Source organism: Indicator indicator, chromosome 21 (assembly GCF_027791375.1).
Source record: "Indicator indicator isolate 239-I01 chromosome 21, UM_Iind_1.1, whole genome shotgun sequence".
NCBI lineage: Eukaryota > Metazoa > Chordata > Aves > Piciformes > Indicatoridae > Indicator > Indicator indicator.
The window spans coordinates 15,178,636-15,197,317 of record NC_072030.1 but is presented as its reverse complement, the minus strand read 5'-3'; the positions used below and the strand labels follow the sequence as shown (position 1 = coordinate 15,197,317).

Below are 18,682 nucleotides of genomic sequence, written 5' to 3'. Positions count from 1 at the left end.
CAAACTTGTGAACCTTTAGTAGATGTCCCATGGACATATCTTTCCTGGGGTGAAGGCTTTCAGCTTCATCAGGCAAACAAGCAGACGTTGAAAACTGTCCTTGTTGCCAGTCTCTGAGCCAGTTCCATTTCTTAGATAGCTGTTTAGGAGGATGGGGCCAGGACTGTATGCAGTGTTCCATGTGCTGGTGCACTAGGAGTTTACACAGCAGTCTAATGAGGTTCTCTTCTCTGTTCACTTGCTGTTTCTTCCATGGTAACCCCTGAGGGTTTGTTAGCTGATGCTTTTGTGAAGCAGTCCATAACAGTCTTACTCCTGATTAATAAGGAGCAGTTCAGAAACCATCATTTCATCTCTGACTTTGAGCCTTGTTTTCCCTGCATGCATCACTAAATTTAACCTGTGCTGACCCTCAGCTGTCATGTTATTGCCCAGCCCCTCAGCCCTGCAGGAGCCAGGTGCAATTCCCTCCTGACTGCTCTTTTCCCCAGTTCCTCTTTTTGTTGTGTATCCTCATCAAACCTTCTTGCCTCGCTGCTGCTCCGGATCATTCACAGATCGAACATCACATGTCCTGACCTCACCAGTGGGATGTCTCTGTTGTGAGAACTGACCACTTACACCTACTCTCTGATGCCTATCTTGACCTGTCCCAGCTCATCCAGTATTAGCACTGCTGGGACCAAAGCCAGATGTTGCAAGCTCCCATTCAGGAAGTGCAGCTCATACCTGGTCCTTGTCTAGACTCCTCCAGTTCCAGACATACAGGATGATGCTGTGGAGCATGAGGCAAGCAACAGCTAGCTAAAATCTCTTGGGGAGTGTGGCTCATTCCCCTTTTTGTTATAAATGCATGCAAATGTCAGGTGCTTGGTGCTGTGAGGTGCTGGTGGGACTGTGCTGTGCAATGGGGAATTGAGAGGGCTGTGAAGATGATTAAGGGACTGGAGCATCTCTCTTATGAGAGACTGAGAAACCTGGGGCTGTTTAGCCCCCATGAGAGAAGACTGAGAGAGAATCTAATAGATGCATGTAAATATCTATAGGGTGGAGGTCATGAGAATGGGGCTGGGCTCATCTCAGTGATGGCCAGTTATAAGACGAGGGGCTAAGAACACAAGCTAGATCACAGGGGGATTCACTTAAGCTTAAGGACTTTACTTTCAGGGTACCAGAGCACTAGACCAGGCTGTACAGAGAGGTTGTGGAGTCTCCTTCTCTAGAAACTTTCAAAACCTGCCTGGGCATTGTGATCCTGAGCAACCTGACCTAGGGGTGTTGGACTAGATGATCTCCAGAGGTCCGTTCCCACCCCTACCAATAATCACAGGTACAAGGGCAAGCTCTGAATTAGCAAAGTGCAGTGGTCTGAGAAGAGCATAGGCCAACAAATGAGATTAGCAGCAGGTTATGGGCCAAGCTTTCAAAGCTGCCTGTGTCTGTGGAGGGGTAACTGATATGCTTCTTCCCACACTTAACAAGTTCCTGGGAAGAGCAGCAGGATGGGCTGGCATGGGCCTGGGAATTATCTTCCTGCTGCAGACATCAACCTTCACTCCCTGGCAGCTCCATCTGCTGTGCTTGAGCTAGGGTTGGTTAGTTGGAGCTGGTTCCCACTGCTGGGATTCTCTCTGCAGCAAGAACTGGTGGGGATGGATAGCTGCTTGCGGAGGGACACCCAGCCTTATCCATTCACACAGGGCACTGCTGAGCTCTGCCAAAGGAGGACTTTCCCTGTGGAAGAATCCCAAGTGCTTCCATGAAATTCCCTGCACTGACCAAAAGTGTGTCTTCTGCAAGGCTGCGTGCCAAGTCCCACCAGCAGCTCTCCTTGTGACCTGTTAGTGACACACACAGGAGTGAATGTTCCTTAAGGGAAGTTAAGGACAGGTAGTTTAAATTATTTTAGAGATGACTATGATGTCCTGGCCCCATCCCATGCCTGGTGTCTCCAGCACATGACAGCTCTGATGTGTCTCTGCCGTGGCACTCCTGGCTCTTTGCCCTGCAAATGCTCCTGTGCCAACCTTCAGCGTTCCTTCCTCAGCCAGTTCTGAGGGAAATGGGCGATGCACAATGCCCTGCCCCCTTCATCTTTTGTTCCCTTCCCATCACCTGAATTTTCTAGATGTGGCTGCCTCTAGAAATAAGCAGTTGAATGAGCACTTCTCTGCAGGTGACTCATTCTCCCCTTGTGAGAGGCTCAGCAGATGAGAAGTCTCACCACCTCCTTGGACAGCCTGCAATCAGGTCAAGTTCACTGGAGCGAAAAAGAGCCTCCTGCTCTCCCTGAAGCAGTAGCAGCCAGCTTCTGCTGCTCCTCCTCTAAAACATGTGGCAAAAAAGGAAACCCTGCTCATGGTTTCCAGCTGCATCAGGGCAGTGAACACCCTCTTGCTGATGCATGGGTGGAGATGGGTATCTGCTCAGGTTTTACATTCTGTCTCCAGAGGAATCCAGGGCTCCTTGTGAAGGAATGGGAAAATTTCAAGCAAAGGAATACCAGTGAGGGGCTGTAATAAGATACAGTGATTTATCCCAGGTGAATTGTCCTAGCTCTTGTGAAGTACCTTCTATCTGGCCATGATGATCTCAAAGGTCTTTACCAACAAAAATGATTCCCTGATTCCAAGGAAGCAAGCGAGAATGGGCATCTTTCTCTGGCACACATCCCCTGGAGGCTGCATTTGTTCCCACTTGGGATTTAATGCTCCCTCAGCCAGTGTTAACCTGTGCTCCTCACTTCATGTGACATTTTCACAGGGGTATTTCTTTGGACAGGAGACCTACAGGGAAAGACTTGTGCCACATTTATTCGTGCCTTAGTGTGATGGTTTTCCCATGAGGTCAGGGATCAGGAACTGCAGAAAGGAAGGTTTGGGGGTGGTTTTGTTTCCTCTCAAAGGCACAGATAATGTGATGGATGGTACTGGCCAGCTCTCTCTAGCAAGGCTGCCTTGAGGCCTGCTGAGCACTGGGCTGTCCCAGTTTATTTGTGTTACTGTGCTGTTTCTTACCCTGGCTTGTGGAAGCTGAACTGTCTCTGTATGTTTTCAGGAACGTCCTAGGAACTGTGAATTTTTTTTCTGAGCATAAGTAAGTGCAGTTTTGATTGAGGCTTTTGTAGGTTTCTTTCTTTAAGAAGCTTTGGCAAAATGTTGTGCTTTCTTGTCATGTCTTTAGGAGTAACCTCAACCACACACAGCAGACCCCCACGGGTTGAAGACGAAATCCACTCAGCAAACAATGTCAAGGCAGCAAAACAAGGTTCCTTTAATGAAACCATTACTGATTTTTGCAGTAAGAGAAGGACTGAGTTATGGCTGACCATTATTGGGAGCACGATGCCTACTGCTCACTTTCTTATGGACCCAATGCTGCTTTATGGAGAGCACAGTTTGGTGTCATGGTTTCACCTGAACTCTTTTTTTTCACCTGTTTTGTTTTTTGTGGTTTTTGTTTGTTTGTTTGTTTTTCCCCCATGTAAGTCCCCAGCTGGTTTTCACCCCTAGCTGCCCCTCTGAGGGTGTGAGTGGATGAGTGGATAGTGCGGCCGGACTGCAATCAAAGAAATATTTTGAGAGCCCCTTAAGGAATCTGGGCCAGCAATGAATGCCAGCTTTGTGCAGTGCTGTTTTGAAGTAGGAGTGAGTCACTAAAAAACAATTTGTGCTCTCTCCATGCTCAACTTTGACTTTATTAAGAAAAAGAGAAAGAAAACAAACACAATTCCGTTCACTGCCGCAATACACATTGATCCTTTAATCCTCAGGGAACCGTTGGGAAGCACTTCCTCCTTGAAAGAATCACTGTATTGATGCAACACCTAATTGTGCAGTTACACAGGGGTGTTCTTCTGCTGGGCTCTGCAGAGCTGGGCTCCATGGCTGGAATGCTAATCAGAAAGCAATGGATACCATCTCGTGGCACACGCAGCCTCCTGGCTGCCAGTAATCCCTGGGTATCATCATGGGTCTGTTCCAGCTTTTTCAGGAAGGAAATTAAAGATGGGAAGTGCAGCCCAGCAAGACCAAGAAAGCCAAACAGCATCCTGGCCTGTATCAGCAATAGTGTGGTCAGCAGGACCAGGGAAGTGATTGTCACCCTGTACTCAGCACTGGTAAGGCTACACCTCCAATACTGGGTTCTGTTTTGGGCCCTCCCTACACAAAGGATATTGAGGTGGTGGATAGTGTCCAGAGGAGGGCAATGAAGCTGGTGAAGGGTCTAGAGCACTACACTTGTTAGGAGGGACTGAGGGAACAGGGGTTGTTTAGCTTGGAGTAAAGACTACAACTCCCTGAAAAGGAGGTTGGAAAGAGGTGGAGGTTGGTCTCTTCTCGCTAGTAATAACTGAACAAGAGGGAATGATCTCAAGTTGTGCTTTAAATTGGATATGAAGGGAATTTTCTTTACTGAAAGAGCAGACAGGCATTGAAACAGGCTGCCCAGGGAGGTGCCCAGGGAGTCACCATCCCTGGAGGTGTTCCAAGGAACATGTAGACCTGGCACTTTGGGACATGGTTTAATGGCCATGGTGATGTTAGGTCAACAGCTGTACTCAATGTTATCTTAGAGGCCTTTTCCAACAAAAACAATTCTCTGATTCTCTAAGGACTGATATTTGGGCTAGAGCCCAAAACTGTATCCCATATTGGTTTGTTGTAGCCTTCCATGGTGGAAGCAGAAGGTTCCAGCACCCATTCCTCCTCTGCACTGCCTGGTGGTGGCAGGTACCAGTGAGGAGTCTGTTCAAACACCCTTGTCTGCAAGCTGAAAACATGGTCTGATCAGTGGCCTCCTTCCTGCTCCTGTGCCACTGCCTGATCTGCTCATGCTGTTGTGGGATGGAATTCTTTATGAAGGTTTGCTGAAAGCAGTGCCTCAGAGCTAGTGGGAATGCTGTGCATATGTGTTTGTACAGAGAGATGTGTCCCACACACACTTGTTTGGCCAGGACCTGCTTTCCAAGAGCTGCATTTGTTATAAACTTGGCCGGATTGTTCTCGTGCAACACGTGTGCCACCTCTGACTGCAGGGCTGTGTGGCACTTTAGGGCAAAGCCACAAAAACTCACTTCTGGGAGCCTCTGGGAGCCCTTCTTGTCCTGTGTCACATCTTGATTCAGAAACTGAATCCTGATTGCACTTGTTTGCCCCATGCTAATTGGCCTCGATGGCAGCACGTTGCAAAGTAACGTAGAGCATGTTCTTGCTTTGCCTCTTCTGGGAAGCACAGTGGGATTTACCTGGAAGTAAATACAGAGGCTGGATAAGCACTGGATGGGAAGAAATGCAACCTTCCTCCAGCTGGCTTTGAATGCTAATATTTAATTTGGGTTTAATCTGTTTACCATTGCATTACTGTTAATGGCTTCCTCACCAATTCTGCTTTCCCACCAGCATTAAGAATAGAGTTTCCAGATGGGTGATCCCAGCTGTCAGCCACTTGTCCCTTATCCATGGCCACAGGCTACCATCAAGTGAGCTTTGTACCTGGCCACACTATTGGTCCTGTGGCAAGTGTGCCCTGGGCTGCCCATCCTGTTTTTTGAAATCCTTTAAAGCTCCTTTAATCCACCAGATTTGCCTAATGGCCTGAGGAAGATGAAAAGGAGAGGCTTTGTTTGGCTGATGTCATGGGCTCCTGGTCTCTTGGTCACTCTGCTCGTGTTTTCTTCTTACGTCTCTGAAAGCTTTCTGTTTGGGCAAGATGCAGCTGCTCCTGTTGGCAAAAACTAGTCCTGCTCCAAGTTCAAGTGTTTGCTCCCTGCAGCCTATTGCTTCAGACCCTCCTGGCAGCAGCATCCTGGGACTCATTGGTTGCATGTAAGGCAGGGTAATAAGTTTTGATGCTCCCTTTTCATGGCAAGACTGGAAACACATGAAGAAGAGTGGGCAGCTGTGGCTTTAGCTGACAACCTGAGAGGAGCTCTGCTAGCAGAAAACCCTGGGGAACAGCAAGAAAGGCTGCTGGCAAAAGTGAACAAGGGATTCTCACTCAAGGAGTAGAAGAATTATAAGTAAGGTGCTGAAGTAGGCAGATGAAGTTACCTGAGTTATTTTGACCATAAAGCCCAGGACAGCAAAGGTTCTTAACCCCTAATCATCAGTGAGAAGCTGGAAGAGGCCACACAATGATGTCAGCTGCCAAAGCTGCTGCACCCTTTTGCTCTCTTTAATTTAACTGTATTAGTCCTGCCCACATCCTTTGTTCTTCCTCCTCGCTCAGGAAATCTGCTGCTGGCTTTGGCAGGGCTCGTACTGGCTCTACAGGGTTGGTTTGTGGACAGCCAGGAGGGATAAGAGGGAAGGCAGGAAGGGGGAAGAGGATGGAGAAAGGTCCTGCAGGAACAACCTGCGTAATGTGCCTCATTTGTCTTAATAATGCCATGTCCCTTCCTGGTGAAACTTCCTTCTGGTAAGGCAAGCAGGAGGAATGAATGAAGAAGGACTCTTGCTGACACCAGCAGAGATGAGACTTGATGCTTACATATTAGGGGGGGAAAAAAAGGCAGCAGCCAAGTGTCCATGACCCAAGCTTTGCACAGCAGAAATCCAACCCAGCAATCATTTCTACTGCATCTGAGGGGTCAAAGCATATCACCTTTAGCTTAGCTCTTCTGGTTTGTACCACTTGTTCCTCATCAGACCCACAAGAAATAAGAGCAACAGCTTAGTCCTGGGTCTTATGCCTGCCCAGTGTGTACAAAAGGCATTACCAGTGCTAACTCCCAGCTGGTGGAGTGTGGTGGCAATAGCTTCAGTATATTCACAGGATCACAGGATATTAGGGCTTGGAAGGGACCTCTGGAGATCTTTGAGGCCAACCTCCATGCTAGAGCAGGACCATATAATCTAGCACAGGTCTTGAAAGTCTCTAGAGAAGGAGACTCCACAACCTCTCTGGGCAGCCTGCTCCAGTGCTCTGTGACCCTTACAGTAAAGAAGTTCTTCCTCATGTTGAGGTGGAACTTTCTGCACTGTAGTTTCCATCCATTGCCTCTTGTCCTATTACAGGGCACGAGTGAGAGGAGGCTGTCCCTTCCTTGCCCCCCAGCCCTCAGATATTTATAAACATTTATTAAATCCCCTCTCAGTCTTCTCTTCTCCAGACTGTGAGGTACAGTGCTCCAGTACCTTAATCATCCTTGTATCCCTCTTTTGGACTCTCTCAGGTAGATCCCTGTCCCTCTTACTCCTTGCTCTTCCTCGGGGTGCAAACTCTTCCGTGCCCTCCTGCTGCTTGCTGGACCCCTCCAAACCACCCTTGCCTCCTCCCCATCCACCTCCACAGGGCTGCAGGCCCTGGCAGCAGCATCCAAAGGCGTGGGTAGTGTTTTCCCATTGGCAGTGAGACTGCACAACCTTACCTGAGGATCCAGCAGCCGCCATGCAGCTTCCCCAGTTTCTCTGGCAAACGCCTTCGGTCTCCTGTCAGCATCAGTGCAAGGATGCTGTTAGCTGAACCCACTGGGCTTCCCTCCTGACAGAAAGAGCAATCCAGACATGCACAGTAGTGTTAGCACTCGTGTCCCTTTACATGGCAGTGTCAATATTTGTGTGTCTTCATGTAACAGGAAAAGACAATGTGAGCTGAGCCAAGCCTACCCAAGCCCCAAAGCGATCTCACGGGGACTTAGAGGTGATGATGGAAAGCCACCCTGGGCTGCTGCTACTGCTGCTTTGTAAAACAGTTGCCTTGCACTGTAGGAGTAGGAGGATGTGTCCCACTGATGCCATACTGGGGGGGTGGCACAGGAAGTGTCATCACACTTAATTCCTGGGTTGTGATGGAAACACCAGACAAAAAGAAACTGAGATACATCAGAAGATGCATTGACTTGCCATGCCAGTAAGGGATTTTTGTGGCCCTTGGTTTCAATTCATCTTTCACACATGAGCAAAAAAAAGCAAAATGCTAAGAGGTTGTTTGCTGGACACAGATGTATTACCCCCAATTCCAGAGCTCCAAAAGGACAAAATAGCAGAGCAGCTAACCCACAGTGTACCTTCATCACCTTTCCAGCAAGCAATGGTAGAGCTTAATAGGTGGACAAAGAGGGGGAGCACTTACAGAAAACTATGGTTAAGAAGAGGGATCTTCAGATGGTTTTGAATGCTTCAGGCTTGTCTGGGAAATGCCAGATTTTGATGTTTGGATTTTGAGCTCCATCTTCCTTTTGCAGCAATGAATTTTCAGTCACATGGTTGCAGTAGCAGGGCAATGTTTGCTTACTGCTTTTGCAGGGAGGTCCTTCCCTCATTGCTTGCTATAACTCTTCTTGGATATGAAGAGTAAAATGATATTTACATTGGCATGTAGGATTCTGGAAAACCTCAGGAAAAATAGGAGTGGGAAGGAAGATTTTTCTGTTCAATGAACATTTGTGTGATGTGTTTTTTCCCACGTCTGAATGAAAGCTTGAAATAGAGGGGGGGGGGGAAGGAATAAAACCCAACCAAAATATTTAGCTTAACTGTAGGTTCTTACTGTGATTATTTTTATCCTTTCTATTTTGTTAGTAAATTTACTTCGTATCGCAGTGCGAGGTAGAAATCCTGCATTTTCTTGGATAAAGCTTTGGGTCCACAACGTTGATGTCAGTAGTTTGGGAACTTGTTTGGCAGACAATTTCAAATCAGAAAGTGCAATCTGCTGCTCTAAAAAAGAAAACTAAAAAATAACCATCCAGCAAATGACTAATTTTGTGGTTGGGGGGTAATTAGTGGAAGAGCTTGGCGGATGGAAGGCAGCAGGTCTGAATTACTGCACTAAGTCCATTTGCAGGAAGATATTATCTTTGTTGTTTATTAATAATAATTAATGAGAATTAAAATATCCAGCTGGGATGTTGGCCACTGCTATTAGTGGGGAATATATGTATATATGTATATGTTTGTGCTCTTTGATGCTCTTCTCAGCTGGTTGCATCTCAATCCTTGGTTGTCTTGCTCCAGTGCTTTAATAATACTCCAGAAATTATTCAGACCACACCTTTCTCTTGCATGGAGGAAACTTGAGGCTTTTACAATTAGCGCTGCTGGTTACTTCATGAAAAACACAAGCCATGGTCTGACAGGAAAGCAGTAATAAAAAGCTGGGCAATGAGCAGCCCTTTACCAGCAGGCTCCCAGGGAGCATCAGCTGGCAGCTTGCAGCTCACTTTGTATCTTGTTTTGCAGCTCTGGTTGCTGGGCATCCATCCCTGAGCATGTGGGGGTGGCACAATCACCTCTGAAGTTGAGGGAGGGTCTCCTAGCCCTCTTCTCTGCCCTGGTGAGGCTGTACATGGGGTATTGCATCCAGTTCTGGGCTTCCCAGTTCAGGAACTACTGGATAGAGTCCAGTGGAGGGCCATGAGGATGATTTGGGGACTGGAGCATCTCACAGAGAGGCTGAGAGACCTGAGGCTGTTTAGCCTGGAGAAGAGCAGACTGAGAGAGGATCTTATCAATGCGTGTAAATATCTAAAGGGTGGAGGTCATGAAGATGGGGCTGGCTCTTCTTAGTGGTGGTCAGTGGTAAGACAAGGGGCTAAGAGTACAAACTAGAACAGAGGAGAATTCATTTGAGCTTAAGGGAAAGCTGTGGAGTTTCTGCTGGGCATTCCCACCCTGAACCTGTGTCCTGTGGTAGGTTTTAAACATATGTTTTTATGAAACCCTTTGACTAACACAGTTCCCATGGTGGGGAATACTTTTAATGAGCTGGTGTAGTGGATAATTGCTCTCACTGTTAAAAACAAAACATGCTTCTCCCTTTGTTTTCAGCTCGACTCTCCTGAGTTTCAGTCTGTCAGCCCTGGACTTTGCTCCACCTGTGTTTGGCAGAGCTAAAGCCCTTCAAGAGTCTGCAATCTTCCCACAGGCACTTAGAGACTAGGAGGAGTCATTTCCTAATCTTCTCTTTTAAGAGGACAGTGATAATTGAGGACTTGTTACTGACTCTATTGACTTCTACATGGTTTGGGTTTTTCAGATAAGTTGTAATTGTTCCTTTTATCATGGTACAGCTACCCCTAGGAATTGCTGTCCACTGCGTCTGCATCTAAGGATGTGTCCTCACTTCTGTTAAAGATCCAGTGTTTGGGGCTCTGGTGGGCAGCTGAAGGATGTTGATTTGGAGAACAGTTGGTGCATCAATCAAAGTGCTGTTTACTCACCTTCTCAGAAGGTTTTTTACATTGTGTTTGTTACTTTTAGCAGCTCCTTTTGAAGTGGTATCATCCCTCTGGTGGTAGGCTGGGTTGTATTCTACTCTCCTGAATCATCTTGAGTGCTTTCTTTGCTTTTCTTAATTTCATTTGATTTTGTTGAGGAATTTCAAAGTGTGAGATCATACTTAGATGAATGAAAGTGGTGATTAGGTGATTCCTGACAAGAAGATGTTGTGCTATCCATGGAAAGATTTCCTAGCTCCCTTAAACCAAGCAGGGGGCTTTTCCCATGACACAGATTTTTAAATGTTGTATTATACATGATTATTAATAGAAATTATAAACCATCTCCATGGCAATAACCATCTTTGGGTGAAGTTTCAAACTATGGCCATATCTAAAGCCTTCATGAAAGAATGTAAGCCTTATGTACCATGACTTCAATGGGATTGTTCCTTGTCCAAGTGCCCAAACCTTTATAGGATGGAGGCATAAATATCTTGCTCATGATACTTGTCCACTTACCTGTGTTTTTTTCTTTTTGCAGCCTTTTTGTTCCCACATATGTTGGGCTGGTGGGAAGTCTCATAAATACCACGATAGCAATGGCTTGGATCCCTTCGCAGACTAAACCAAAGTCAGACCATGGTGTGACAGAGCAGAGTGAGTGTTTAGTGTTTCTGGTGAAGAGCAGGGGGGATTGGCATCCTGTAAGGATTGCTGAAGGACTCGGGGTTATACCTAAAGTGCCAACCTTGAAACGCTGACACTTTAATACCTAAGCTGTGCTTGTGGCAAAATATTCCCTGCCTGTTGACCACTCTGCATGGCAGAATTGCAAGCTTCCATCCCAGTGTCCACTGTGCATCTCAGAAAACATCATTGTGGTGCCCTCACTGGGGGTTAGTTTGGCCTGCCTAGAAGGCAAACCCCTCTCTTGCAAGGGTCCTCTGCACGCAGACCTGGCACTAGTTCCCAGCTGCCTGTCATCATCAGGAAGTGCCTTTTCAGAAAGGTGGTAGTGAACCTGAGCAGGGCAGCCTCAGAGTTTATTGCTTCCTGCCTCTAACTTGTATGAATAGGGTATTAATCAATCTGTCATCTTCTGTAGGCACATCCCAGTCTGGCAGCGTGTTTAGCATCAGAGAAATCCTGCGCCTGATGAAGTTTCCAGGAGTAATGGAAATTTTCATAATCAAGGTCTTTGCTGGATTTCCCATAGGTAAATCTCACCCATTACCCGTGATTGCTGATGTATTTAAAGTAAGATGACATCAACTGCAGACTAGGCTTGTCTCAGGTTACTGAGAACACATTGCATTTCATCACAGAGCAGAGAGGGTTTGGCTCCTGAGGCTGTGCTGGATGCTTTCAAACCTCTCAGGTACACAGGGTCAAAACTCTGGGACTTAATGTAAAGCAGACCACTTGTCACAGGCTGCTTCTGCCACTTCAGCAAATCACTTAATCTCTCCCTGCCCCGTCTCCCTGGATGTGAGGGGGTTTTTTGCCTCCTGCCTGTCATTTCTATTTAGGATGTAACCTCTTCAGAGCAGGGGAAAGTCATTTGTGCTCTGCCAGAAACGCTGAGTTCCTTCCTGATTTTCCTTAATGATTTTAAGGGGAATGTGTACCCTAGCCTTTTCCCCACCAGCTATAAGCTATTGCTGAATGAGAGGCTGTGACTGCTCCATCAGCAGCATGCAGAGGAGCCACAGTTTGTTTCTTCCCCTGCATGTTGATGGTGGTGCTTATTCTTCTCTTCTTATATTTTGCTCAGGTTTCTGTGTCAGGTTAGTAGCACTCTCAAACCCATCCCAAACTTGCCTGTTTCCCTGCTCCTTTGAGGCAGTTTATCTCCTGGCACAGTCCATACCTCCTGTTTGTGCATTGTTTATCTGGACAGGCTGGATTGATGGACCCAGGTCAGTTGTATGAGGTTTAACAAGGCAAAGTGAGGGATCCTGCTCTTGGGTTGCAGCAACTCCATGAACACTTCAGGCTTGGGGCAGAGTGGATGGAAAGCTGTCCTGTGGAAAAAAAACTCAGGGTGCTGGTTGACGACTATCCAAGCACAAACCAGCATGTGCCCAGGTGGCCAAGAAGGTCTCCAGCATCCTGGCCTGAATCAGGAATAGTGTGGCCAGCAAGACCAGGGAAGTGATCATGCCCCTGTACTTGGCACTGGTGAGGCCACACCTCAAATCCTGAGTTCAGTTTTGGGCCCCTCACTTGAAGGACATTGAGTTATTGGAGAATGTCCAGAGAAGGGCAAGAAAGCTGGTGAAATGTCTGGAGAATAGAGCTGGTGAGGAGCAGCTGAAGGACCTGGGGTTGCTTAGTCTGGAGAAGAAACCTTGCTCTGTACAACTCCCTGAAAGGAGACTGAAGAAAGGTGGGGGTTGTTCTCTTTTCCCTAGTATCAAGTGATAGAACAAGAGGAAATCTCCTCAAGTTGCACCAAGGAAAGTTTAGGTTGGACATTAAGAAAAATTTCTTTACTGGAAGAGTGGTCAGGCATTGGAACAGGCTGCCCAGGGAGATGGTGGAGTCACCATCCCTGGAGGTCTTTTTAAAATGTGCCTTTCAGGACATGGTTTAACAGGCATGGTGGTGTTGGGTCTGTGGTTGAACTCATGATCTTAGAAATCTTTTTCAGCTGAAACTATTCTGTGACTCCATGATTCTACATCATTTTCCACAATTTAATAATCTTTAATTTTGCCTACCCTCTAGCTTCTTCCCTCCACAGTTGTCTGGAGGCAAGCCAGCATGTCAGCCTTGTCAGTGGTGCTGTAAGGACAGTGTGATGTTCTCTGCCCTTCCATAGCTTCATAGCTCCCTTCCCAGTCAAACCTAAAAGTGCAGTTTCTCTTGCATGTGGTTTCAAAAGCTGAGTTTTGAGCACATTAAAGCATTTGCACATCATGCATCTGGAGGTACTACCTTTCCAATCGGGGATCCTTAGAGAGGATTTAAGGCACCTTAGCTTTTATACTTTGCATCTTTTTTCCAATTCCTCTGTGTCTGGAGAAGCCCTTGAAGTTTAAATAATGTGAAACATTATGTTCAAATTAAATTCTCATTTGTAAGCTGTACATTTACTTTTACAAATCAAAGTAGATGTTTGGCTGTGGCAAATGGCTGAATCAGAAGCAGGGGGGGGATGATATTTCTGGGCTTGCTCAGGTTCATCTGTTATTCCTTGCTAAGGCTCTGGGGGAACAAGTCCTACTGGAGCTGTGGGATAACATTCACAGATGTAAAAGATTTTTAGGTTGTTTGTTTTTTTTTTTTTTTTCTTTTTGTGTGTAGTTGGCACTGTCTGAAATCAGTAATGCCAGCTGGTCTTACCCCCCACACTGGAGACAGGATCCAGTCTTGGTAGACTGCTGGTTTGTACCAGTAGTGCATTTTTGGTGGTGGTTTGGTTTTGTTTGTTTTTTTTTTTTTGTTCTCATGAAACTACACTTTTTAAAAGTGTTTATAGAAGGACAGCATTTCATAGAATCCTTAAGGTTGGAAAACATCTCTAAAATCATCAAGTCCAACCAATGATCTGACACCACCATGCCACTAAGCTATCTCCTGAGGAGTCAGGTCAAATGATTTTTTCTAAGCTGGGTTTTGTTTTGTTTTTTTTTTTTCTGATTCTGGCTTATTTCTTAACTTCCAGTAGTGTTCATTTCTCTGTTGAAAATGCCTGAGACCACATCCATGGGCAGTCTGCACAGTGATTTCCTGTGTGCTCTCCTTTTCCAAAGGCTGGGTGAGATGGACTTTGTTCTAGTCATCCCTGCTACATGCAAATTTCTCCCTGTTGCAGGAGAGGGTCTTTTCCCATGCACAAAAAAAACATCTCCTGCCCAAAGCTGCAGCACTGGAGGAGGACTGAGAGAGTGAAGCTGGCATTTAAGGCAGGGCACAGGCTGATAGTGTCACTGAAATCATAGAATCATAGAAGGGTAGGTGTTGGAAGTGCCCTCTGGAGATCGTCTAGTCCAATCCCCCCTGCTAAGGCAGGTACACCTAATGGTCAAGAGTATTTCTGTAGGAGCAGGAGTGGGTTCACTTGAGGCACTCTGCCACAAGTACAGAGCTTGCAGTAGAGCTTGCAGTACAATCAGGAGAGATTACAATCCTTCAGATTTCTCCATGCAGGCCTCTCTTCTCTGCAGGAGACTGACCATAGGATGGGAGTTGAAAGGAGATTTGGCCATCCCCTAGTTCTCTGCACCTCACAGCTGGAGGCTGAGCTCCTTGTGGGCTTATTTATCTTTCATCTCCAAGCTGCAACTCTGCAATTAATTAGTCCACCCAAATTAGAGACTCTTCCCTATTTACTTTGTAAACAAGTTTGTGATATACACAGAAGAAAATCTTCTGTTCCTCATGGATCTCATTGTTGTCTAAAACTAGCTTGTTTGAGTCTGAAAGAGCCTCCCTGGGAGAGCTGCAGGGCTGGGAACCTACTCTGTGTTGCATAAAAGCAGAGACTTGGGCTGTGTGACTCTTGCAGAAGGGTGGCTGCCAGGGAAATGGACAAGCAGCAGATCACTGCAGCATGGCCCAGTTACGTTCTCAGCTGATGTGGGATAGGAAAGCCTCATTGCATTGCAGTAGATAAGAGACAAAGGAAAGGAGGATGAAAATGTCACACATACTGACCAGAAATCAGGATCGTCAAAATATTGATCAATAGCTGCTGGTATGACACTTTGGCTGCCCAGTCCCTTTGGAAACCTGGCTTTAACCAGATTGCTCTAGCATCTGTATCCCATTTTTAAAAGGACTTTCCTTCACATGTGGAACAGGATTTTGCAATGAGCCCCAGGGCTTTACATCTCACCATCTTTGCAGTCCAACACAGAAGGGCTGAGCCTGGCTCCCACAGCTGTGCTCATCTTCTCACACTAAACCTTGCTGGGTAAGGGTTGCTGAGCTGGCCCCCAGAGGCCATGGGCACCTTTCAGAAATGTTATGTCTTGGTTTTTGAAAATACAATTTGCACTCCAGTGCCTTTCCTCATCTTAATCTCCTCTCACAAACTGCCTTGTGCTACATGACCATAGTTACTCCTCCTGCTGCTTCTCAGGAGTTCTCTTCTTTATTTGAGCCCCTCAAATAAAAACGAGGTTTCTGAGGATATTTTTTGCCATTTTTCTCTTTTTCTCCTGTTGAAAATCTGAGCCTTGGAGTGTGGCTTGAGGCTTTTCTGGGCAGCTTTTCTCTTTTGGTGTTTCCAGAAGATGTGCCCCCCCTCCAGTGAGCCCACTCCAAGGTGGGTGCATTATTTCTGTAATGTGCCAGACCTACCCAGATGGGACCTACTGAGATCTTTCCAAGCAATTCTTGTTCCAATGACCATAAAATCTTTTGAGTTCAATCTGGGGCTCACCCTGAAGAAAAGTATTGCCAGTGGGAATGACCCCCTTAGTTACATAAGGAGGGAATGACCCCCTTAGTTACATAAGGAGGGAGGGGCATGGGAGTCTCCCTTGTCCAGACAGCTTTAAGTGACCATGCAGGCACAGGGGGAGAACCCATCTAAAGGAGAGACCTTTGCATCTCCAGAGGAGCCATGCAGTGTGTAAATGCTAATTAAAGAGCACAGCCTATCCCCCTGCTCCAAAAGAAATCACCTTGTTTGGAGGAGAAAGATCCAAATCTTTTTTCACTTGATGAGGGACTTCAAAGGGGAGAGGAGCTGTAGGAGCTGGCATGTGGTACCAGGAAGAAGCATCAGGTATGTAGGAAGGTCGAGCCCCTCCTAGGTGGTACCTGCAGCAGGGTAGCAGGATGAAGAGTGAGCGCCTGCTGCGATCTAATCTGCTGCAAGTGAAACCAAGTGTGGTTTTTCTTTCATTTCTTCACGTGTGTCTCTTATAAACATGTGCAGCTCTGTTGCCTGGTTTGGGTGTTGTGAGTAAATGCTGCTATTTGCATGTTACCTTCAGCCAGCTTGAGCTAGGAGCAATTTCAAAGTACCTGGCTAAGGACGGGGTGCTCTCCACACAGGGGTGTGGTGAAGCCATAAATCTACATGAACCCCAGGTCCTTGGCAACTTCTCCTAATTTCTGAAGAGTAGCAGAGCAGGGTACATTTAGTGCCCCCCAGCCCTCTCCCCCAGCGTCATGGGGTCAGCTGGGGTGTAGCTATCCCCTTTAAGGGGGAGAGAAGAGTCTCTGGCTGGGTGTTATAGGAAGCCTTTTTGGCAGGTGCTGGGGTGGGAGGGTGATGGTCCCTCTAGGCAAAGGTTTGGTGTGAGGTCCTCATTGCTGCTGGTCCTCTACTGGGCTGCTGGATGTGGTGGAGTTGTGTTGGTTTGTTCTGATGCAAGTCCTCTACGGTGTTGTAGATAGCAGTTTGGGATTGCTTTCCTCCTGCTTCCAGGAAATGCTAGGAAATCCTTCCCGTGCCACAGGGTCAGTGACTCACTTTGCCAGGCTGCAAGCTACCTTCTCAGTCCTCACTTGTTGCCTTCTGGCCTGTTTCCTTCAGGATGGAGAGGACCACAGCTCCCTATTTACCCAGTCTTTGTACCTTGGAGGGTCCTACAAGGAAGGGCAGGAACCCTAAAGTTCACCTGCTCTCTGCTCATCCCCCCAGCAGGATCAGTGCTCTCTGATGAGCACACTTGGGGGATTGTTCACATGCAAAGAGCCCAAGTTTTCCCCTGTCTCAGTCCATCTGTGTGCACAGGACACTAGGGAGGCAGCATGCTCCTACCCCATACCAGTCTCCAAGGAGAATGTTTTGTCAAAACACTTTTAACTCCCTGGCTTTTTGTGTACGAAGGGAGCGTGGCTACAGGTGTCTGCATTTGTGTGTCTGACAGGGCTGGGGGGAACACACACTGCTGGTTTTCATCTCAGATTGAGTGGGCATTTTCCATTAACGCTTTCCAGAAATTGCTTAAATAGTGGAGCAGACCCAGCCTGTCCCTTTTCTGTCCCTGCTTTCCTGACTGCTTGTGCCAGCACCGCTATCGATCCCTGCAGCAGGTATTTCACATGCTGCCAATGTCACTGCCCAGCTGTGCAGTGAAGCTGCTGCCTTCATTCTGCTGTCACTTGATTGTTCCCCAGGCTGAAAATCTGAAGTCAGGCAGAAGGGATGAGGAATCCAATCAGATTATTTTTATGGTTACAGTCTTGTCTGAACAAATGTTTTCTCGCTGTCTTAATGGTTAGTCTGGCTTCGGTGATACAAATATTTACCCGTTTATAATAAACAGCTGAATCTACAGCCTACATAGTCACATTATTTAAAGATGAAAGCAAGGAGGATAAAAAAGTTAATATTTAAAGATTAAATTACTACACTGACTTTGAATAGGATTCTGCTTGTGTTTACATCCAGTCCCAGCAACCCCAGGGACAGCTACTGACTCATACTGGGGGTGACTGGGAGCAGGGTCTGGGGCAGTATATGAGGGGCAAGTATATTGATGTATGTTTTTCATGAATTCTCCCTCTAGGTTTGTTCATGATTATGTTTTCCATCATTTCTATGGATTTCTTTGGCTTGGAAGCAGTAGAGTCTGGGTACCTGATGTCATATTTCGGTGTCCTTCAAATGGTAAGTGAAGTGTAAGTCCTCTTCTTGCCACACTTCTATCTCATCTGCTGCCTTTTTGACACATGTTGTCCCAAATCCAGGCGTCATAGTGACAGGCAAATCCTAGCTCTGCCATGCAGGTCTTGACTTCAAAAAATAGGCATGGCTCCAAATTTATCCTGTTCCTTGGAATGGGAAGAAGTCAGGGCAAAGAGTGTCTTGAAAGCTTTCTTCCCCTTGTCCCTGATGCAGGTTAGCACATTTGCACTTACAAATGGATTTCAGTAGAGCATCTCAGTGGTGTTTTCATAGATCCCTTCAGTGTAGAGGAAGGTTTTGTTTCTGCTGCATGGAAACAAGCACAGCAAGCTTGCACTTTCCAAAAAGAAAAAAAAGAAAAAACCCACACACACAAAAGAAAGGGGGAAAAAAAAAACAACACAACAAGCCAACAAACAAAAAAGGTGGACAATGGAATATATTTAGGAGACTGCCAGAATGGGGAAAGGGAAATCAGCTGAATTAGGCTGCAGCAGGGCAGAAAAAAACTAAGTTGTGTTACAGCAGAATGTTCCTTTTGGAGGAAGAGTCTAATAGATCTGCAGAAAGAGCAGCAGATGGTTATAAGTAAGCCTCGAGGTAGGAATGCGAGTGAAGCAACATCCTGAGGGACAGTGGTCTTGATATTAAATCTGCCTTCATTTCCTGGGTATTGCCTTAGAGTTCCTATGGGATCTGAACAAGCTTCTCATCTGGGAAATGGCAGCTCTAGTTCCTTCCCTTGTGATTTGGATCCAGGTGGTTTTGCCAGTTGTTTGGGCTTTGCTCTGGTCTCACCAAATCTGGGCACCCTGGCAGAGCAGCTGATGAGCAGGGCTGTGCATCAGCAAATAACAGTCTGCAGAGTAAATTGTCAGGAGATGAGGAGCCTTTGCCAGGTCTGTTCTGGGAGGATGGCTTTG

At 46.6% G+C, this 18,682-nt stretch overlaps 1 protein-coding gene across 1 annotated transcript in view; it reads left to right on the top strand.

Moving 5' to 3' along the window:
* SLC22A18 (solute carrier family 22 member 18) overlaps positions 1-18,682 on the top strand; it is a 65,506-nt gene that overhangs the window by 28,001 nt on the left and 18,823 nt on the right. Inside the window, exons 5-7 of the mRNA XM_054390527.1 lie at positions 10,707-10,822; positions 11,271-11,381; positions 17,641-17,741. Of these exons, the coding sequence (XP_054246502.1) occupies positions 10,707-10,822; positions 11,271-11,381; positions 17,641-17,741 (328 nt within the window). The remainder of the gene's footprint in view (positions 1-10,706; positions 10,823-11,270; positions 11,382-17,640; positions 17,742-18,682) is intronic.